General features: G+C 46.8%; 2 protein-coding genes and 1 long non-coding RNA gene across 6 annotated transcripts in view; 2 read left to right on the top strand and 1 right to left on the bottom strand.

Moving 5' to 3' along the window:
• Nucleotides 1-10,898, bottom strand: part of LOC121107376 — a 44,930-nt gene extending 34,032 nt beyond the window's left edge. The window contains exons 1-3 of the long non-coding RNA XR_006931982.1: nucleotides 10,870-10,898; nucleotides 10,396-10,492; nucleotides 6,340-6,426 (exon numbers count right to left, since the gene is read on the bottom strand). This is a non-coding gene — a long non-coding RNA (uncharacterized LOC121107376). The remainder of the gene's footprint in view (nucleotides 1-6,339; nucleotides 6,427-10,395; nucleotides 10,493-10,869) is intronic.
• TTLL10 (tubulin tyrosine ligase like 10) overlaps nucleotides 1-12,684 on the top strand; it is a 54,625-nt gene extending 41,941 nt beyond the window's left edge. Inside the window, exons 1-12 of one of the 3 annotated variants that reach the window (XM_417587.8) lie at nucleotides 2,229-2,468; nucleotides 2,979-3,085; nucleotides 3,257-3,437; nucleotides 4,324-4,442; nucleotides 4,948-5,068; nucleotides 5,247-5,332; nucleotides 5,518-5,689; nucleotides 6,551-6,722; nucleotides 7,931-8,071; nucleotides 8,476-8,592; nucleotides 11,870-11,963; nucleotides 12,271-12,684. In XM_417587.8, coding sequence (XP_417587.5) covers nucleotides 2,239-2,468; nucleotides 2,979-3,085; nucleotides 3,257-3,437; nucleotides 4,324-4,442; nucleotides 4,948-5,068; nucleotides 5,247-5,332; nucleotides 5,518-5,689; nucleotides 6,551-6,722; nucleotides 7,931-8,071; nucleotides 8,476-8,592; nucleotides 11,870-11,963; nucleotides 12,271-12,566 — 1,836 coding nt within the window. In that variant the 5' untranslated portion in view covers nucleotides 2,229-2,238 and the 3' untranslated portion in view covers nucleotides 12,567-12,684. Of the gene's footprint in view, nucleotides 1-2,228; nucleotides 2,469-2,978; nucleotides 3,086-3,256; nucleotides 3,438-4,323; nucleotides 4,443-4,947; nucleotides 5,069-5,246; nucleotides 5,333-5,517; nucleotides 5,690-6,550; nucleotides 6,723-7,930; nucleotides 8,072-8,475; nucleotides 8,593-11,869; nucleotides 11,964-12,270 lie in introns of those variants that run through there. The other 2 variants (XM_040651315.2, XM_046903245.1) reach the window with 2 other exon arrangements.
• Nucleotides 12,685-13,301: 617 nt separating this feature from the next.
• ARHGEF7L (rho guanine nucleotide exchange factor 7-like) lies at nucleotides 13,302-21,223 on the top strand. 2 transcript variants are annotated; one of them, XM_040651316.2, is made up of 11 exons: nucleotides 13,302-13,465; nucleotides 14,516-14,594; nucleotides 14,990-15,136; nucleotides 16,047-16,133; nucleotides 17,041-17,113; nucleotides 17,224-17,360; nucleotides 18,129-18,275; nucleotides 18,834-18,920; nucleotides 19,066-19,141; nucleotides 19,902-19,978; nucleotides 20,093-21,223. In XM_040651316.2, the coding sequence occupies exons 1-11, from the start codon at nucleotides 13,377-13,379 to the stop codon at nucleotides 20,183-20,185; spliced, it is 1,092 nt and encodes a 363-aa protein (XP_040507250.1). In that variant the 5' UTR covers nucleotides 13,302-13,376; the 3' UTR covers nucleotides 20,186-21,223. The 2 variants fall into 2 exon arrangements, with proteins under 2 accessions (XP_040507250.1, XP_040507251.1); XM_040651317.2 differs by lacking the exons at nucleotides 17,041-17,113; nucleotides 17,224-17,360.
• The last annotated feature ends 1,118 nt before the right edge of the window (nucleotides 21,224-22,341 follow it).

The raw sequence follows: 22,341 nt of genomic DNA, 5'->3' as shown, positions 1-22,341 counted from the left end.
CTTGAAAATAGCAATGCAACAGTAGGAAGGAAAAAAAAAAACAACAATAAAAGCCATACAGATCACCCACGTCTTGGCTCCATGGATGCTCTGGGAATTGCTTTGTGTGCAAGAGCCGGGGGGCAGCAGCCTCCCAGATGTTGTTTGCTATTCTGACCCTCAGCATGCAGCAGAAAGGGGCACTCGGTGCACACACAGCAGTGCATGAGTCACTCCCCAGGCAGCTCCAAAAGGAGATCGCCCCGATAACGCCCGCTCCCACAGCTCAGCACCTTCCCAGCAGGACAGCCTCAGGCCTGCACACCACAACCAGGAGCCAGGGGAGCTCCAAGCCTTTCCTCCTCAACTGGCTGTAGCTTTCCATCCTCAGATTGCATCCATTTATAGCAAGGAGGGCCAAGAAGCCCACAGCAGAGGGTTGGAACTGAATGATCTTGAAAATCCCTTCCAATCCATGCCAATCTATGTGTCTATGACAAGCGTGATGTTGTAGTAATACTCACTGCCACACGTTTGTGCGTTGTGCACTCTGGCAGATCCAGCCATTGGGTGGTGATGGAGGAAGATGCAAAACCTCCAAGCTCTGCACTTGCCAGGGTCGGTTCAGTATCCTTCACGTGGTGCCTATGGGGTTTCCAGAAACCTGATTCCCAAAACTGAGGACTCCAATGCTGTTTACGTAACAAATCATGTCACAGAAACCCTTTGGCAGAAGAGCTCCCTTGAATTAAACACGTGCAGTCTTAGCATAGCTATAACCGCACCTGTGCCAGCAACACGCATTCTTTTCTACTGCACATTAATTTTTGAAGGTGGTTGTCCAACATCATAAGGATTATGCGGTCACTTTGGCTGTCATTTCTGGCGTTTAAGCCGACTGGGTAAGTTGTGCAAAACTCAGCAGATTTTGGAGGCATTGCATTCCTGCAGGCTGAGCGACAGCAGGGCCGAATGCCTCCAGCCTGCCCCAAAGAAGCAGCCACAACTCCCCCTGCACTACGGTTAGCACTCTGATCCAAACAGAACAGAGCAGCAAAACAGGTGCCCAAAGTACATTTAAAATCATCTGGGTTAGGCTCACAAAATACAGGGTATAAATAAATCCTTCGGGTTCCTCTGGTTATAACCTCTTAGTTCAGCGCCTCCCTTCACGGCAGCCTCTCCCCTCCAACAATGAGGCAACATTTCCTAGAGGGTGTAATGCTGGTTGGAAGCATTGCAACACATCCACTCCTCCTCCTGCACGTTGCTCCCTGGGTGACCGAGCTCGGTTGGACGCCAGAGGGAATGCAGGGAGGTGGAAGACACAGCCAAGACAGGACCCTGCCCTGCTCTGCAGGAGCTCCAGAGGCATTGTGTGCACGAGCAGGAAAATACAGAGAACGTTCCTGAAGGTCGCAGTGACACCAGGACGAGTGCCAGCGTATTCACACTGCCTGGAGAGGGGCTGACGCTGAGCCAAACCCCACCTGCCACCCTCTTCATTCACCCCTTTCTTACTGGGGTAAGGGGAGGCGTCCTTGTATGGAAACACTTCTTGGTTTTGCCCCTCTCTTGGATTTTTGCTCTTCGTGGCATTGCAGGTGCTGCTGTCCCATGGGAGCCCAAGAGCAGAGCTGTTGTGTCTGCATTCACTGCAGACCTCGCGTGGCTCTATCTGCTGGTGCCAACCTTGGGGATCACCTCCTCTAGCTGAGGTCACAACAAGCAGTTATTCTTCGCTCCTGCATCTAAAGGACAGAGAGGAGTTTAAAGCTACTTAAATTGGCCTTTCTATCTTGATGCTGTCGGCTCTGTGAGTGCCAACCACCGTTATTACTGCTGGTTTGGTGGCACACAGCAGCTGCCCCAAGGACAGCAAAACATCAGCTCAAGCCTGCTGGTCATGGAGGGTCTGTGGGTGATGCAACAGGAGGCAGAGATCCTTCAGCTGGCCCTGGAGGTTCCAGGTGGGTCTGTGAATAGAGCCATAGCAAAATACCCGCGCTGGGTTGCTGCATTTTAGCTGGACTTGCATGGGACCAAACCAAGGGTCCCATTGTGTCAGCCACTTTTCACTGCACTCAGACAATTCACAATGTAATAAAAACAAAAACATGAGGGAGGAGAGACTCCTGTGGAAACGGGGATTTGCCAAAGTCTCCTCCCCTCTTTGTAGAACCCCCGGGCATTCCAGTAGCAGAACCCCTCGCCAGGTGGCTGTTGCTAGGAGCTGGGCTGTGTTTTGTAGGCTGCAGGATGGCGGAGCAGCGTGGGTGCCTGAGCCGCTCATGGGGCCCCACCACCTCCCCATCAATGCCTACAGGCAACCCGCGCTCCACTCCAGAACCTGCTCCATCCCAGGACGCTTTTGTGCTTCCCAAGCTGCTTACGACCTGTCCAGAAGTCAAGTGCACGTCCTCCAAGCTGAAGAAAGGACAGGGAGCAATTAAAGCTCTCCTAAAATACTTAGAGACAGCGGAGTGCAGGTTAGAATTTCCATTCTTGTTGTTAGCACAGGGTGTGGGTTTGGCCCCCGCTGGAAGGGGCTGAAAGGCAGCAAGGTGTGGCTGTGCAGAATGGCTCCCTGATCTCCGTGCAGCTCTTTTTACACTTGTCCTTGTGTCCAGCAGTTGCCAACCCTGCATGCAACTACTTTCCTGGGTTATGGCTTCTGTCTCCATAAGGAACAGCTCATCTGCTGTTTTCACATCAATTGCAAAGACCAAGAAATGGGTTTTCAAGCTTCGAAGCTTCCTGTCATTTATCCCAAGGCTGAGCACTGAGCCCCCAGAGCTGCAAGTTGCACCCACAGCCTGAGCCTGCAGCTCAGGGCCACCCAAAAGCTGTCGGCAGAAACTGAAGACGGTGCATTCCCAGCTAAACATCAATAGCAAAATAAGGGGAAAAAATATCTGCCGTGGGTGGGGAAATGGATCAAAAGAGAAGGACCCCTCACACACTTCCCAAGTGCCAACCAGGATCTTTCCTCTTTGCAGCCCGGGCTCTGCAATGGCCTCTGTGCCACCCAAGAGGAAGAGGAACTCCAGAGCCACGCGACAGGGACATCACCAACAGCAGGCACGATCCTTATCAGCTGACAGAGGTAAATCTTGTGCCCTCCTTTTTAACCATTAGTTGTGCCAAGTCTTACAGCCAAGGTCTGAGTTGATACCGAGATCAGGAGGGTTACGTTTGCCACACCTGGCCAAAGTGCTTGCCACCAACTTAGAGCATTCTTGCAGGCAGACTGCACACAATTTATACCTTTTTTCAGGTAAACCCCGTGAAAATCTCTCTCCTACCTCTGAAGCGGAGCTTGACAGAGCCAGGCCTTGTGAGAGCAGAATGTGTGGTAAGGCACACCCACAAGGAAAGCATCCAGAGGAGCTGATACGAGAAGTGCCAATGGCATCAGGACCATATTTTTATATCAGTGGATCTAACGGAGCAGGACTGTAAGTAGGTCCTCAGCAGTATATGGCAATACATGAAATTGCACTACATCACCCATCAGCATGGAAACACTTCCTTTTGACCTTATGTATTGTCAAAATGACACATTCAAAGGATAGTTTAAGAACAGTCCGAATGGAAATTGCTTAGTGGGAGACCAACTATAGTAGAGTAGCTAACTGTTACCTTTAAGCGAGAAACTAAATGCTTATTTAATGAGAGTTCTCTGATTGGGTTCCACATAGCAAGTCTGCCAGCACCATCCCGAGCTCTAGGCACCACTGCAGTTGATCAACCTTTCGTTGCCATAAATGCATTAAAAGCAAAAATAAGACGACATTTATGCCCAAGAAAAATAGTCAGATCAGAAGTTCCATCTTTTACTTCCTGAGTTCTTTCCAGTACACTGACATTCTCCTCTAGATGTTGTCACCAGCAAGCACCGCAGAATCTCTACTGTAAACTGCACATTCCTTGCCTACGTTTCCAAGCTTTGTCTACAAATGGCTTTTCCTATTGCTATCTGTCATCTCTTCCTGCACTCCTCAGCAGAGAGGCTCCTTACTGACACTGGACCATAATGCACAACATTCCCGTTCCACGGGTACCACTTGCATCCTAATTGAAACCACCCTGCTGTCAAGGTACAAGTTCTCATTAACGCTGCAGAATTACAACATCCTGAGCATCCTCAGTCATGAGTTCAGAGCAGCAGGTCCACTTGCAGCCACTCTAATTAATGTTTCCCACCTTATTCCCCACCCAGGGGTTCTTGGGGGTGTTAGGTCAAACTCCCAGGGAAACTGTTAGGAGTTCAGGGGACGTAAGCTAACTCAGTCTTCATTGCTGGAAAAGAGGCTATTTTGCTGTTTTGTTTTCCATACGCAGTGTGAGCATCTATTGCCAGAGCAGAGGCTGGCAGCGTATCTATGACAACAGAAGACAGGATTACGCACTGAAATGGTGTGAGATCAAGTGCCGAGAGACCTATTACCATTTCAAAGAAGGTAGAGGTGCCAGTGGGCCTCGAGTGGGAGAGGGCAGTGGGAAAAATGAGAGAATGCTGGACTTGTGGCTCCCAGGGCAGAGGTCACCTGCGGGGTAGGAGAAACAGGTAACCTCAACTTCTTGGCAGACCTCAGTGGGGATATTGGAGCTGGATTGCCATGGTGATTAAAGAAAGGGTTTTAGACAAGAGAATGGCTTGGGGAGAAAAGATACCATTGAAATGAACTGCACACAAAGCATCACAATCACTTTTGAAATGCAGCCCTCCCTCTGTGGGTTGGAGCTCGCAGGCAGCAATAGGACTGACTCTGTTCTGCTGCACAGAACAGCAGCTGGCACCTCACCAGCCTGGTCAACACTTTGCATACATACAGAGGGTGCCCCACGTACACAGGCACCCCCTGCTACTGCCTTCAAGTAAATTGGTGAGAGGCAGCAGTGCCTCATCCGCCAGGCTCTGCTGCATGAGACAACGAGGACAAGCTTTCTTTTCCCCTCTCACAGGCGAACAGCTGCTCTACCAGATTCCCAACAACAGCATCCTCACCAGCAAGACTGGGCTTTTATCCTGCCTGCGAGAGCAAGAGCGAGTGATGAAAAAGATCAACAGGAGCTCTAATCCCAAGTAAGAACTCTCACCTCAGTGCACCTCCAGCAGAAACACACGCCAAGCAAAAGTGAGAGCGCATAGAAAGAAGGGCGCAAAGTATAGGGGGTTTTTCCTTATTGTCTGGAAAAACCATTTCCCCAGAGGAATGAACGTGTCGGACAGGGTTTTCATCTTGTGTTTGACTCTTGCATAGGCTGCTGAAGATGGAAGAATTCTTCCCAGAATCTTTTCGCTTGGACTTAAAAGAAGAGAGAAATGCCTTTTTTGAGCATTGCAAAGGTGAGTTGATGAAGGTAGCAACCAGCTTAAATAGCTGCATGTCCCTCTAAGTTCATAAATATATACAGAGTGATGCTCCTTGGTATGAGATGTGCCTATCGATGATGTGCGTACAAAGCCCACTGACTGGCACACCAGTGTTTCACACCCCACACGTCGCTGTAACAGACTCGTTCTCTCTGCAGAAGAAGAGATTTGGATCTGCAAACCCAGTTGCTCTAACCAAGGGCGAGGAATTTTCCTGCTGAAAAATCCCAGTGCTGTCACCACCCTACAAGCCAAGCTCTACAGCTCCGAGAGAGACCTACCCAGTAAGAGGGTGCCTTGCGGGGCTCCCCAGACAAGAATAGTGCAAAGGTAGACATTGAAGCCTGGCAAAACGTATGAGTAGTGTGCTTAATTAAGCCATTAAGCCTCGGTGTATTATATTGTTCCATAGGTATTTAATGTGTTTACACCACATCATCAACCTATAAGACCTCGTTTAGTGGGAGATGCTATTTCTCTGGTTAGCCTGTCTTGTATCCACACTTCAGTCATTTCAGGGTGGATCTTTGCCATCAGAAAGATTTGTTTACCTTTGTCTGGAAATTTAAGCGTGGCTTCAAAAGGCCAGGTGCTTCTGTGCCGTGCTTGACAAAAACCTTGTGCAAAGTTATTTAAACTAGGTACTATCCCACCTTCTCAGACAATGCAGGCATTTTACAAACTGTGCAGCTGTTCAATCTATTCCTCACAATTTAATAAAACCCCTCAAATATCTTCCAAAATCTGCCCCAGTGCTGTGGAAGCCTCGACCTCCATCAGTGGCCAGCAGTCCTTAAAACACTGTGTTTGGATTGTTTGCTTTTGTGTTCCTTGCAGGGAGGAAAGAACCATCCAGGTTCTTCTTTGTAGAGCACGACGTTGCTGTGGCCATAAAAGCAACGGTGCCATGCAAAGGGCTCTGTGCATTCTGACATAAACAGTGTATATTCCCCAGTAAATATTAATAAATCTTTAATTACCTTCCACTCCAAAGGCTCAGCACACTGCTTCTATGCCTCTAGTCCATTCCCAGCACTTCTGGCCGCTCCTCTGGGCACCGTCTGCACCTGAAAGAAGGACAGACAGCTTTGTCCTATGGTGAAAAACCAACTGGCTGCAGGGTTTTGTGTAGGCTTTGAGTTGCCATGTGTTACAGCTGCCTGTTGGTGACATGTCTTGACACCCTCACAGGTACATTGACCAACCTCTGCTCCTGGAAGGGAAGAAGTTTGACGTCCGGTCCTACCTCCTCATTGCCTGCACAGCACCATATGTGTTATTTTTTGCCCAGGGCTACGTCCGGCTGACCTGCAGCAATTATGATGCCACATCTGATGATCTGACTGTTCATCTCACCAACCAGGTAAACTCAGGGCATTTAGTTCAGAAGAAGAGCAGAGGAGTTGACAGGAAAGGGACACAAAGGAGGCTTCTGAAAGGCTGAAGATGTGCGTCATGCACCCAAGAAATGGAGATGGGCTTATGGTCAGGCATGGCACCAAGGCTGAACAGAACTGATACTACTGGAGGGTGTTCACTCTCTGCAGTGGACCAATTCTCTCCTTTTGCTGACCATTTCTGTCCCTGGGCCATTTTTCCTCCAACATTCTCTCACAGACTATGAGTCTCTTAGGAGAAGCCTTTGACCATGGTCTACCTAGAACAAACAAACCCTAGTCTTGGCTCAAGACTTGGATGTTCCTGTTGTGCTAAATGTGATAATCATAATGATGTAAGGTGCAGATGCATTCTTCAAGAGCCATCATTCTTAAATCTCTGCCTTGGCTTCCCTTCCTTCTCAAATGAGGTCTATGCATCAAAGCTGTTCCGGCTCATATTCCCATCCTACTTCTTAAGAAGCCTTTCTTATTGAAATCTACCTCAGTTTTTCCCCTTCCTGTGAGGCTCTCCAGTAGTTAGAATCAGACAGAAAAATAATTTGCTCTTAAAGCCCCTCTCCCACTATAATACTGTGTTTGGGAACTGGCAAAATACATCTAAGGGCAAAATATGCTTCAGACAAGCCCACTTCAGTTCTTGTTGGAGTTTTATGGTTCCTGTACAAGTACAGTTCAGCACAGCAGATTATAGTTGCTTCCTGCAATATATGCTATTATCAGTATGCTGCTTGTTTTCCTGGAATAGTTTGTTTGCTCAGGTAGAGAGCTATCCACATGGGAATTCAGGTGCTCAGGTAGGATCCCATGGCACAAGCAATATTAAACAAAGGACAGGTGTTTATCAGCAGAACATGAATTATCTGGGAGGAGGGAAACAAAATCTACAGGAGCAGTTGGTAAGAGGCCAGGCTTCAAGTCACAGTTGATTCTGCCCCCATTGCCTTCCTACCCCATGAGTGATAAGTTCCAGCTGACCTAGGGGTTAATGAGGCAGAGGAATGGGCACCTGCTCAGTCAGGGTCAGGTCTGCTGCTGCTTCCCTCCACATCAATAACATGATCCTGGCTCTCCCCAGCTCCATCCCTGGAACAACTCAGGATAGAGGGATGTCTGCCATGCGTGTTTCCTGTTACTCTTTAATCCTCCCCTCACTCTGTTCCCCACCTCGCAGTACATGCAGAAGAAGAACTCCCTCTACAGCCAGCTGAAGGATGAGACAGTTTGGGGAATGGAGCACTTCAACAGCTACATTAATGAGAAGTTTGGGAAAACCAATAGCCTCCCACAGGACTGGGTTTTCACTGTGTTTACTGTGAGTACAAGCAAGTCCATGGTGTGCTAGTCTGCCTGGCCTAATTAGGGTGATGGGAACAGGGACGAAAACCTCCAGTTCAAGGGAGTCCTCAAGGGAACATATGTACCAAGAGTGAGAAGGCATCGATGGTCCCATGATAACTATTTGCCTGCAAGATGATAAACAGAAGTCAAGACAGAGTTTAATTTCAGTGGTTAATAAAATGGGTAAACTGCTGATAAAGGGAGGGGGCTTCCTTCAACTCAAAGTGGACGGACATACAGTTTCCAAAACTCAGCCTCTGTCCAAGTCTAGAGGGGAAGAAAAAGTGTCCCTAAGCCAAGGGGAGACCAATGACTTGTAGTGACTCTTGTGCCCTTGGCATTGACAATGATTAGTTATCCCTGATCCCTATCTTTCAGAAGAGGATGAAGCAGATCATGTTGCAGTGCTTCCTGGCAGCCAAGCACAAACTGGATCGTAAACTGGGCTACTTTGATCTCATTGGCTGCGACTTTTTGATTGATGAAAACTTTAAGGTATGAATAAAATACTGCCAAATACTAAGCATGATATTGGCCAGATGTCCATTGCCAGCAATGTGGGATGGTTGACGTTGACTCTGGCACTAGGAATTAAACAGAGTATTCACTCCTAATATCTGCTCAGCTCACAGTGAAAGTAAGGGAATTTTAGTGCCATTCAGTGTTTTTCTCTCTAGAAACCAAACATGACAGATCATCAGCCAGCATAAATCAGTTTGTAATGCCTCTAAAGCCACATGAAGAATACTGATCTACACGAGCTGAGTATCCGAGAATGAATTTGCCATCACCACCCTGCAGAATCAGTCATTATCGATTCAGATGTCAGCATCAGCACCTCCACGCTCACTGTAGGTTTACCATTTAGCAATAGCTTAGCCCATCAAGTCTATAAAAGCTGCTAGAATTACAGCTCACGCTCGTGAAGAGCGAATGAAACGCAGAGAAGGAAAGCCAGAAGAAGGGGAAAGGGAAATGTTAAGTGCAGTGATTGGGCTGCTTTCAGTGCAGGCGGTCCTACAAAACCACCTGGTCTAAGCATAACAGAAAGCCATCTGGCAGATTTTGCTGTTGCTAAAGCAGAAAGGAACTCAAACTTATTGCAGCAAAGTGCAGTGGGAACAGCAAACCCAATGAAAGAATGGAATTAATGTATGCAGCACTGGGCAAGGCACCCAGACAATGGGCTCCTTTGTATGGGGAAGTCAATGGCAAGGGGGAGCAAATGGGAAAGACACAGAAACTGGTGCTTCTCAAATTTCAGAAGCAATTGTCTTTTGCAATGTTGGCATGCAAAGCACTGGCTGTGCAAACTTTAAGTAGAATGGAAGATCCAATGTCACTCTATTGTGGCAATCCCTACCTGGCCAGTTAAAAACGTCAGTAATTAAAGACCATTGCATCCCCATGCATTTTACATATGGAGAGAAAAAAATTTTCTCTATTCTAAAGAGGTGATGAGGATTTCAGGACACTTAGAGGTGATGTGGTCAGTTGGGACTGCCATCCTATTTGATGACGAGTGTAGAATTTGCTTTGCATTGATTTAACACGGCCTTGTGTTTGATTCTATGCCTCATCATGCTGTTCCCTCTTCATTTGCCTGAGATAAAAATGCCCCCAGTATCGCTCCTGATCATTTCTGAAGGCCCTGCAGCATCCCAATCTAGCTCTTGAAGGCGTTTTCCTGCCTCTCAGTTCTTAGGAGCATGGACCATGAAAAGCAGAGCCTGCAGAGAAACCACAGCTTTCAGCAGAGCTTTGCAACTTCATGTGCAGGATGAGAAAAAGAGCAAAGAGAGCTGAAGTGATGGATGTGGTTTTACTGTCACTTTTCCCCCCCTGCCCCCCCCCCCTTTCTGGTTTCTGGGGCTTCCCCGTGCTGTATTGTAAATGCCAAAGTTAATACACAGCTTAGGATACAGCCATTGAAGTGCCCAGGGAACCAACGCTTCAGAAAGCATTGCATCAGCTGTGCAAAAGGGCTCCTGCAAAGGAATGCTGGGAAGATAGATGCCTACATTTTTTATCAGCCATAAAGGGATTCAGCTATCTATCACCAGAGAGCAGGCTGAACACAGATAAGCCATTTGCCCATTTGTGACAGGTGTATATAAAATAAGATAACCCTTGTTAAAGCAGGGGTGGCCCCTTTGATTGGAATGACACAGCTTTTCCCTCACCCCCAGCACTATGAGGTACCACATGGATGCTGCAGAGCTGGCAGTGCCACTGCAGGTCACCATCATGAGAAATCTGACAAAAACCAGAGGAAACAGAACCCCATTGGCTACATACCAGATGCAGGGAGGGGGCTCAGGTGCTCCAATTCTACGTGAGATCCCCATGAATGACATGATATGCTGGATCTTGGCTTTATTCTCTCTTGTTCTTCCTGAAACAGAACAAAAGAGGTTAAGAGCACTTTAAACAACTGTGACACGCTCTGGTGCAATAACAGGGAGTGTAGGAGACAGACAGTATAATAGATGTGAACACCTCCTCCTGTTTGTTTTGAAGGAGAAGAAACCAAAACCTAGTCAAGACAATTACAAAGGTTCATCGGGTTTGTCTGTCAGCAGAAAACCTTATGAACTTTGAATAGGAAAAAGGAAATTTGCTCAGAAATGAGAGAGTTTGCCAAGAAAAATAAATGTAACGTAGGTGCCCTCTGTTGGCATCTGCAGAGCAGGTTATTTCTCAGCAGCTGTCCCAGTTCCTCTCTGGAAAGGAAAAGAACCAAACCACAGACATTTCAGCACCCTCACTTACCAGCCTGCTCTGAGACACTGTACTGAAACGAACGTGAAAATGATTGTTGCATGCTTTTATTCTCAGCAAAACGAAGTGCAAAAGTGAAAGCTAATCGTGTTGCCAAAACCTGCCACCCACATCTCTCAGTTACTTGCAGGCAAACTCAGTGCTGCTTCAGGGGCAGCAAAACAACAAAAAAAGAAATGCACGACCAAAGCAGTATATATGTTTTTAAACATCAATTAACAGAGAGCAAAACTCTCCTGGGGCTGTTGAATGATTAAACATCCTTCCTGAAGAAAACATCAAATAGTTCCTATACGTCTCCTGTGCGAGATGCAGCACCATATGGTCAAGGCAGGAAGCGAACAGATGAGTTTCTCATGGCAGGAAAAAGAAGTAGTAAACAGAATCACATTGGATTCAACTGTTTGCCTTCACATAGACTTGCAACTGGACCATCACGTGCCACAGCTCAGAGCTGCAGGCTCCAGCGTGTCAAAGAGAAGTAGAGCTGAAATTGGTATAGGCGTGCAAATATCTTCTATGGCTTCTACCTAAAAGCAAAGCTTATCCAGGAAATCAAGGCCAGGGGTTAATTGAGAGCTTGGTGCTGTGTTTGCTTGGTCTTGACCCCATGTCCACCCCAAACCCAAGATATGATTACTAGATTCCTCATAACTTCCTTTCATGTTATTCAAAAAACTTGGAATCATCACAGAAATGGGTATGTTGAGAGAAAACAGTGCCCTTGCACACCCACAAAGCAGGAGTTTAACCTCTAGAGTATCAGCTAGAAACATAAAATAACATGCAGTGTTGTTCTAAAGTAATGAAATGCAATGATTCCTCCAGTCCTTGTGAAAATGCTGTCTTACCTGCACTCCGTGCTAGAGGATCGTGTTGGGATCTATTAGTACGCCTGCACTTCCAGCTGCTCACTGAGTCAGTGAAATGGCATTGCTGCAGCTCTGAGGAGATCCAGCCTGATTTCCTGGTTGCCATTCCCCTTTCCTAGGTCTGGCTTCTGGAGATGAATGCAAACCCTGCATTGCACACCAACTGCAAAGTCTTGAGAGACATCATCCCCAGCATCATCTATGAGAGCCTCGGTAAGCAAAGAAGTCACAGGGTGGCCTGTAATGAGCAATCACATCACAACACTGCTTGGCAGAGGAAAGGCTCCTGTTGATACCATTTGTAGCTTCAAAATACTCCTGGAATAAAGAGATCTTGCTGCTGAGTTTGTAGCTCCTATAAAAGGCAGTGAGAAATCTACCCAATGCAGACACAGGAAAGCTATGGTCCCGTTAGAAATAAATGGTTCCTTTTGTAAAACATTCTTATTTATAGGAATAATATGATGGGTTTGGGTCCATGTTGCCATCAGCCCACCTCCTAACTGCACATCTCTTCCAGATCTGGTCCTCGAGATCTTCACCAAGTGCCTCAAGGGGCAGAGCGTGCTGCCTTTGAAGACACTCTGCCACTTTGTGCTTCTCTACAACGAGGATGCTGCAGACCTGGGCCAGAAGCAACCCTGGAAGCTCAGCACCAGGTTGTGCACAGGACGGTACCTGAGGCCGCACACAGACAGCACCGGGCACATCAGGTACAGCCCTGCCAAAGCTGCAGGCCTGCCCCCAAGGAGCTCAGCTGTTCCAGAAGAAAGGGTGCCTTGCTGCCTGCAAAGGGCTGTAGGCAAGCTGTCCTAACCACACCACGCGTGCAACAGTTTGATCACCACAGATAACCACATTGAGTCACAGAGCAAGAGGGTTTTCACAACTTCACAGAGACAGAAAGAAAATAAAAGTTAAGCTTTACGTGCAATGCATGTCATGCTCTTTTTCACTTGGTAGAAACAGATGGGTATCAACCTCGGCTAGAAAACCCGTAACTGTGAGTGCTTACAGTTCTACAGAAAGCAATGCTTCCATCAGTCAGCCAACAGAGAAAACAAGACACGCCAAAACCCATCCTTCCAAAAGCAATGCTGATCTGACACTGCGACCCTGAACGCTTAACAAAGTCCTGCTAGAAGGAGGCAAGGAGAGCTGCTCAAAGACCAAACCCAAGGCTTAACGCGGAACCCCCTCAGCTGGTCCTGCAGCTCCCCATAGCTTGTGGCCAGCTGCACACCCAGCTCCTCCCTCACCAGATGTGCCTCGCACATTTAACTTCATTTCATTAAGGACCTCTTTCAGTTTTCGTTTGGCTGAGGGTGACAGCTACCCAGCAGCACATGCTTATCACATCGAGCCATCAGCTCTGAAGGAAGCAATGACGCCTGGGGGACCTAGGAGACAAGAAGGAGGGAAAGAGCTTTAAAACCCACAGGAAATGCTTTCACGTCTCGGGTGCTGCCACTTCTAAGCTAAGAAGAATTTAAATGAACAGCAAGTGCAGGGTGCATGCGTGTTTCCTTCCCGTGTTCACCCTGACCTGCTGCCATTCATGCGATCCCTGCGCTGCAGCAGAGCTTTGAAGACAGCACCGGAGGACCAGGAGGCTGCTGAGCCAGAATGGGATGCTGCAGCCTGAGCGCCAGGCATGCTGGGTCTGCAGGAGGAAGCCAGGATGAGGTGGAACTGCTGAAGACAGGCAGGACCAGGTAGGGAGCAGTTCTTTGAGGGGTGAGAAACACGGACGGTCTTTGCTCAAACAGAAGGGCATTTATCGCTGGCAACTGCGACCCAGTGGCTGTTTTTGCTTGCTAAATGTGACTCCCTTGAGAGCCTTCTCTTCTTCCCCTTTTCTAGCTAGAATTTACAGTAATGCTAAATGTCAGATACTTCTTCTAAACAGAGCCTGCTTACTTCTCCTTAATAGGCCCCATTTGGTGACACAGCCTCATCTCCTCCTGCCACGGAGGTAACCCTCCTACTGGGGGCAATCACCGTCATCTGCTCGGCTCGTGCTCTATTGGAAGGAGATGGTTTTGGACCCCATCACACTGCAGGGTCAGCCCACAGGCCTGGCAGGAGGCTCAGAGCCATCGGCAGCCTCAGCCCTTCCCACATCTTGCTTGGCAGATGCCTTGAACCTCCAGTCGTGAAGGTTCAGCAACATCCCCAATAAGCCACAATTTCTCCCCCTTAGCTAGCCCCCAGTGCAGATGAGGCCATTGTCTGCACCTCCTTACCTACCACAAACTGAAAGAAAATATATTTCCCCTCTTCTTTCTTGTGGTCTTTTCTATCTACACTGAGCTGCATTTCCTTCCATAATTTCACCAGGAACTGCAGTTATCCTTTCCCTATCTATTAAGGCAGGCGCACAGAGTGCCCTCATCAGCTCTACAAGTCCTTCCCACACAATGCCAGGGGAAAACTGGGAGTCTAAACGCTCTGATGAATTTTAGGCCATGATATCTGCTTAAAGTCAAGGGATCTTTGACAGCATCTTCATCACAGCTTCAGCTTTGCTATTCCTTGACGTGCCTGTTATCCGATTCTGCATCTGCTGCATTTTTTTTTCCCCTGGAGTTCACAGAGCTGTTCCCAGCCAGTATTCCAGCTTCAAATAGAATACTCTAAAATGCACAACATTCATGCCAGAAATCCAGAAGCGTGTCTGCTGGCTGAGCGTGAATTATCCTCTCCCTTTCAAACACCGCGTGTAAATGCTTTCCTGTGCCTTTCCACAATCTCTTCCATTACAGAAAATGGTCCATTTCAGACGCCCAGAGTGAGGGATCCCTCCAACCTAAGGACCCTGCAATTCCCACCGAGACAGAAGGGGTGAGTACGAGCAAGGTCATGCAGGCAAAGATTCATAGGTAGTACACCAGGGAAGAAATCAGTTTGTCTCAGTTTTTTGCTCTACAGATTCACATGCAAGGAAGTCCATCACCACAATCAGCACAGGAATATTTCCTGGGACTGTGCTTTATCCCCATTGCTGAGAGCACGCATGGAGAGGGGGAAATGATCTATCCAAGTCACATATATATGTCAACATCCAAATCTCCTGTGGTCTGGACTGCTAAATTACCCACTCTCTCTTCTACCTTATTTATATATCAGCATCACTTGACTCTTGGTTCCATTTTTTCTCTTCTGATCGTCTCTACAGGATATTCCTAGCATGATTTCAGGATGAAATACTCACTATTTTGTCTCTGTTTTTTTTCCAGGCAGAAGCACTGTGGGGAAGAACACAGGAAGAACTGCTGAACTTGCTGATCGCTCAGCCCATCGCTGGCTGGGAAGGGAGGAACATCCTTTCCCTTGGGGAGATCATTTGGTCCTCCTGGGTTTTTCTGAGGAGTTATCACATGGAGGTAAGCATCACTGCACTATGACCATGGTAACAGGCAGGGGATTTTTCCCTTGGGAAGCAAAAGATGGGCTAAATTTGAATTTCAAGCATCCTGGCCAAATTACTGTCAAATCAGTGCTTGACCAAAGCCATCATTTGCCCTGACTTCACCCCCTCCCCACAAGAGTTAATGCTATTATGTTCAACTTTCATTCTGCCAGTGCCAGCAGGAGCTGAAAGGATCTCATAGGCACTTACTTGAGCAGCATGACTTTTTGCTCATTCATTCTGATAAAAACGTCCTTTTTTTTTTGTCAGAGGCCTTTTTTATTCTTTTCCCCTAAGAGATAACACTGTGATGGTTGCAGACTCTCAAGCCCTCTCCACGGGAACTGGAGCTGAGTGCTGAAACCACTGAGGTGTGACAGCCATTACAGCGGCGTTGACAATATCAGAAGGGGGAATAGAGACCTGTTCTACCTTTGCCATGGATTCACGTCTCCTTAAGCACAAGCTCATTTATCTGGGAAGACAATATAAAATTACAAAGTAGAGTCATCGAATCATTTGAGCTGGAAGGGACCTTTGAAGGTCATGTGGTCCCACTGCCCTGCAATGAATAGGGACAACCACAGCTCGCTCAGGTGCTCAGAGCCTGGTCCAGCCCAATCTTGGATGCTTTCAGCCAAAATATGATGCAGTAGTGCAAGCCAGCCCAGCAGTTAAACACTGCAGAGCTCCCCATCATCCAGCAGACAGCCGTCAATCAATCGGCACCGCATGTGGTGATGCACCAATATTGCATGGGGAGAGAGGGAGGGAAAGTGGACAGCTTTGAAGGAATGTAATTTCCTTTTCCTTCCAAAAAAAATTAAAAAATTAAAAAATTGAAGTGTTGTGGAGGAAAGAGGTAACTGGCCTTATTTCAACAGGAGATGTCTGAACGCTACCTTGTGCTGACCTCCTTCCACTTGCTGATTCTTTCTGTGGATCACACAAAGAAGGCATTTGTTTACGAGGTAAAGCACAAGAATCCTTCTGCGCCTTGCATTCATGCTCACTTTCACAATGGCCCAAATGTCTCCTTGCTCGCAGCTCTAGCATATGCATTGCTAAAGGAAAGCTTACTCCTCGGTGCCGTGCCAAGAGCAAGGCTCAGGATGGAGCTCACATGTTCTGGCCCCACCAGCCAAGGCAGACACTTCACTGATTTCAGTGGGGCTTTGGCACATTTTCTAAGACAGTAGCTCAAAATTCTCTTACTTTTTTTCAGCTTATTTTCAGCAGGGAAGAGTGTCTGCTCCAGAGATTGAAGAGGAAGTGCCAGTTTCTATTTATATTATACTCTATAATTTTAGCTGGCCTCCTATCACAGCCGCTTTGCTTTCCCAAGGAGAGGGAGTGCAGCTCCCTACCAGCGAGCCAAGCATCCACCAGAAGGCATCAGAAGGCAATAAGAACAGGAGGTGACAGGAGAAGGAGAGATAGGAAAGGTACAGGAGTGGGCAGGCATAGGGTACCAAGGAGATGCATCCAGGAGAGCCGCTCTCAGCACTGCAGTGCCTCCTGATGGCTTTGGTACACGTCTGTGGATCCTAAATGTGAGGGAAATAAACAAATTAAGAGGCTTCCAGCTGCAGGAACTGAGCTGTGTAACATCGGAGATGATAAAATTCCAAGTCCAGCTGAGCGAAGTAAGAGGATGGCACAGAAAAGTCATCATCATGTAATGAAATGAGGGATCTCAAATGAGGACGAGGCTGCTTTGCCCTTAGTATGAATGTCTCCTTTTCTGGCATGGATGGGGAGCATGGGGGAGGAATTAAAGAGGGGGAGGCTGCAAGGCAGGCAAAAGAAAGTACTTTTCTACATCATTCTTGGTTATTCTTACCAACTGACTTTTAAGACCGTTCCCCACCACACCAGGGTCTCGTTCCTCTTGCTGGGATGCACCTGAGGGAGGTTCTGACTGCCATCAGCTGCACATTTGAAATTACTGGTAAGCCTGCTGGGGCAGCTTCTGTAGAGGCTGTGGCAGTCACAGAATTCACCCACTGGGCTCAAATGCCATCCTTCTTCCGAGCCAGGGCACGTTGTGTCTTTGCACAGGGCCCATGATAGAGTCCCGGCTCATTTGCTGTCAGAACTCAGCTGACTTTGAAAGATGGATTCAGCACCTCCAGGACCAAATCAAGATGGCAAATGCTAACTACTCAACCAGTCCCACCAGTAATATCTCTTTCCTGGTAAGTCGGTGGGGAATAGGTGTAAAGAGAAGGGGCTGAAAACAGGAAACAGTGGCAGCTTTGGAAGTGGATTTTCAGGGATCTTTAGAACACAGGCTGGAACTGAACAGTAACTCTATTCAAGAACGCTGTAGATTCTGTCTAGGCTAAAATAAACTTGCTACCCACAACGCTTTATCACCGAACACTTGCAAATGCTGCTCTAAGTTCATGAGAGGTTTTTGACACGCTGCTGGTTGTTTTTCTTCATGAGATGTAGCTGCTACGCTGCTAAAAATAAATCTATCGATTTTCCTCTTAGTTACAGCCAGAAAAACAAAGACTTGCTCTTCGATACGTGCCGTCACACAGACCTATAAATACACACAAAACATACTGCAACATCAACAGGAGTCACAAGATGGCAGGATTACGCTGCTAGCACCGCATGGATGCGGCTTAGGGCATCCAATGTCCTCCCCAAAGCTTGCATCCACGTTGCTGTAAGCTCAGGTTCCTAAAGTGTACGAATTAACTGGAAAGCCAGCTTGCTTTTCTCCCCCTCCCTACTGCTATTTATTAACAGCACAATTGAGGTTTCCCTCTTTGTCTTTAAACATCCACTCAGCTGCCCTTCATGTCCAGCATGGCACAGCCTCTGGGGTAGCACTGCCCTTTAGCCATACCTCTCTTCTGTTTTGGATAACCTTTCACCACCCTGTATGATAAACATCACGTGTTGTCTTTTATCACCCTTCGCTTCATCTCTAAAATAATAACTCAACGAAGGTGCCGTGTGATGAGCAGTGGAAGAAAAGGGAGCTGATGAGACATCTCCTGTGTAACACCATTCTGAAATGGGAAGGAAAACCAATTCAGCACCTGGGAAAGATTCAGTATCTGACCATGGTGCAAACGGCTACTGGCTGCACGGGGGTAACGTATTCTGCTCTGGTATTTGGATGGCTTTGGCCAGGCTCAAACCAGTGAGGTTTCCCTGAGGGTTCATGTGGGACTGGTGGAAAAAAAATAAGCAAGCAATGAAGCGTAGTTCCCCCAAAAATGTTTTGCTGCATTATGACTGTTGTTCCTGGTGTTGTTATGCCTTTGGCAGGGCTACAGAAAATGTAGCATAAGGTTAATGATGCTGAAAAGCCCCGCAGCATGAAACAGAAAAAAGGAAATGCAAAAGGGTGCTTTTCCTGAGAGCCACTTCTGAGAACTCTGTCCAGACAGTTGCACTCAACTTCCAAAGAAGGTGGGAGGGAGAGTCCATCCCCTTCTTATTACACAGAAAGGACAACGTTTTCTAAACACACTGTTATGGGGATGTGCCTGACTTACTTCTAAATAATACAAACAGCACAGCTCACCTTGTGGTACCTAAGAAATACAAAGAATGGTGTCTATGGCTGGCACGATACCTAGGGTGCTGCAGGCAGCTCCGCACTTGGAGGTGTTGTCATGACGTCTCTAATCACCCCTTCTCCACAGGACCCTAAGGAAAGGCTGCTGATCCTGTTCCCAGAAGACCTGCTTTTCCTCTCTGTGGATGAGGAGAGAACCACAGTCACATATGAGGTAACAGGAAACAGTAGAGACGGTCAAACAGGTACAGAACTGAGGTCTGGTGAACAGCTCTGGGTGATGAAAATAAATAGCAAGGAGGAAAAAAAGAAAAGAAAAACCACCCAGAAAAGCAGTGTTTTCCTTTTCTTTTTCGAAGGGAAAACTCCCCTTGGCTGGAATCCAGGCAAAGGAGAAATCCACTGTGCTGGGGAGGTTACAGCTTGAAATCACAGGTACGTTCAAGAAAGGAGAGAGCAGCAGGCAAAGGTTCCCTCCAAACACCAGAAGACACATCTTTACCTGGAGGGTGAGGCAGCAGAGGTTGCTCAGAGAAACTGTCCTCAACCTTGGAGGTTCTCACGATCTGCCAGGATATGGTCCTGGGTGTCCCTGCTGAGCTGAGGGACCCAGAGGTGCCTCCAGCCCCACCATGTTGGGGTTCTGATAAGAAACATACATCACTGGTGCTCAAGCTTGCCCCGAGGATGGCTTATTTTGGGGAAGTTTTCTTCCCGCAGCCGCAGGGTGTAGCTCAGGTTTGCAGAAGCCCTTTCCAGTAGGGGTTTCTGGAAGGAAAGACTGCTTTTATAAGAAACAAAGGGCCTTCCCATGCCCACAGATTCAGCACAGAATCATTCTCACAGCCGTGACATTTGGATCTACCACGAGAGACAGCATCTAGTTAAAGTCAGGTTCCACTTCTGGTTGTAACCAGACAGATGCTCTTTAGGGGCTTCTTATGCTTCTGGCTGCTAAGTTGTAATAGCTCTGTGTGTTACCCTGCTCAGACCAGAAGCCAGCCCAGTCCCTGACCTCCATCTTTACTATCATGGGGAATCTCAGCCTTCTTGTGGTTAAAAGCCAAATCAATTTGACAGTCGGATGCTGGCTCTAGGGAGAGGATCTAACCTTGTGTGGGAACAGCCCTTGTGGCTTCCCTTGCTATAGGCATTTGCATCCAGCTCCTAACTGCTCCCTGCTCATGTCTTGCAGGAAGCCTGACAGAACCAATCCTTATCAATTGTTCCACAGCAGAAGATTATGAAAAATTACTCTTCCACCTACAGAAGGTACTTTTTCAGACATGTTTGTGACTCTCTAGTGTATAAATATTTGGCAGAGGACATTCACGTTAAAAATAGTATATTCACATGATAAAAATGCGTTCTGGCTATCTGTTCCAGCCAGAGAAAAACCCGGATACTGTGACACTCCAACCACCACCAATCATCCCTAAGAAATCCTGGCAATATCATCAGGACGTCGGCATACACTGACAAGAAGAGGGTACATGACTGTGATCCCAATAGACAGTGAAGCAGCTGCAAAAATGAATGAGAGAGGATTAGAAACTGGAAACCAAGCTTCTTTCAGACTGCGAGGTGAATAAGGACCTGCAGATTAATTATTCTGCACTGGCTGCTGTTTTGAATGAGCCATTGCAATTGATGTAGGACCCTGTGATGCTGACCTCAGCTGTACATATGCCTCAGTGAGAAACCTTACTCAATTTACTTGCTGTATTTATTGCTGATCCTTTTCAGAAAAAAAAAGAAAAAAGAAAAAAAAAACATTGTAAAATACTCTGTAAGTAATACAAGTGAAACCATTAACCTGTGCTTAAACCATGCATAGAAAGCAGCATTCACACCTAACAGCTTTCCAGCCTCATTCAGGTAGCCATTGCTTTGAAAAGCCATCTGTTTTCTAGAATGGCAGCACAGAGCAATACTCTGCGGTGAATAATCCCTTTCCAATTGTTTTTCTTCCTTACCCAAACCAAGGACATGTCCCCATAGTCTCCTTACTGCCTTCTCCCTTCCAGGACAAGCAACCCAAACACTGCCAGGTCAAATTAAATCTATTCATTTTGATGCTTTCACAATATTTCATTTGGATTTTGAACACCTTCAGAGTCAACTTTACACTCTTTGTCAACGTGGCAGTGAAAATGAAGCATTGCTGCAAACCGGAATAATTAAGCATTTCATTTCATACACGTGTTCTCAGCTACCTGCAGGCTAATCATCCAGGTGATGCCTGCAAAGTCACCTGAAAAGGCTTTGCACGGTCTCATGGTCCCTATTTTATCCCAGCTTTCCATCTGTGCAGCCTACATTGGCCAACTGTAAATCAAGAAAATGGAAAGCTGGGTATGCTGTAAAACCAGATGTACCAACAGTTCTGGAAGAACAAAGAAAAGAGCGTCCACAAGCAAAGCAAATTATGCCTCTTTCTCATCAGCTTTCCCAACTTCTGCCATGTTGGACTGAACCTGGGGAAAAAAAATAAAATAAAAAGTTATTCAGAAAAAACAGCTGTAATTGCCCTTTCTTTGAGAGGGAAAACAAAAAGGAAGGAAAAATAAAGAGGAAGGAGGCCCTGTGAAAATACTTTCTTCTACCTTCTCCGGTTTCAAAATATCCTAATAATTGGCAGAAAACACGAGCAGACAAGTCAGCATGACAAAACACTGCCTGCACAAATCCTTGGTGACTTTCTGTTTGAGCAAAACCTGTGCTATGAGAGCGCATTGCTATACCTCAGGCAATTCTCTTATCCTGTTACTCTTTCACTCTTTCTTTTTTGCAGCTAAAATATATAGAAATTCCCAGGGCTCAGTGGGGCCCCAAACACCTCTGATCATCATTTATCATCAAATCTTTTTGAGCCCGTATGTGTAATACACACAGCAGCTTGAGATTAAGCAAATGACTACATTAAGGGGTATTACCTTACTCTCCCAACTGCTACCTAAAACTGTGTGGGAAGGTCTTCAAGCCACTTCTAAGTATCAAACTGTGTCATAATCCAAGTTTAAAAGCTTCTTGTTCTAACAAGGTGAAGTTTGGTACACATTTTCACAGAGAAAGTCCTGAAGGAGTGCAGACTCAAGCAAAAAAAATCTAGCTGTAGACATTTTGTGGATGTGAATGATTTGATGGAAAAGCCTCTCTTAGCCAAAGCCCACATCAAGCGATCAAGCTGAAGCTCAATTGAGATCCTGAGAAACCATAAACACTGGGATTGAGCTGAAAATTAGGCCACAGTTCAACCCAAATGCTGCTAAACTGCTGTAAGTGAGCACTGATAAAATAAACCTATGGTTCTTTCTGAATGGAAACCGAAACGGAGATTTCTCACAAGCTCATTCATCTGAGCTGATAGCTTTCATTTTCTCTGATGCAAAGGACAGCTCCTTTACTGGAATGCTCCAAGGCTTAAATGATTCACTTTGGGTTTTTCCCTTTTAATTTGAGCTCTAAGAAGTCAGGAAATCGTTTGCTTTTTCCATCAATTACCAGCCATAAAGGCAGGTGGTTAGGTAAGTATGAAGTAGAACTGCTCTTCAAGGTAGGCATATAGAAATCTGAGAGGCCACTGTGCAAATTTCCCGTGGATATTATGGCTCTGTTCATCATGTTTCAGTATT

This window comes from Gallus gallus, chromosome 21 (assembly GCF_016699485.2).
Source record: "Gallus gallus isolate bGalGal1 chromosome 21, bGalGal1.mat.broiler.GRCg7b, whole genome shotgun sequence".
In the NCBI taxonomy this organism is placed as follows: Eukaryota; Metazoa; Chordata; class Aves; order Galliformes; family Phasianidae; genus Gallus; species Gallus gallus.
This window is presented reverse-complemented; position numbering and strand designations above follow the sequence as displayed.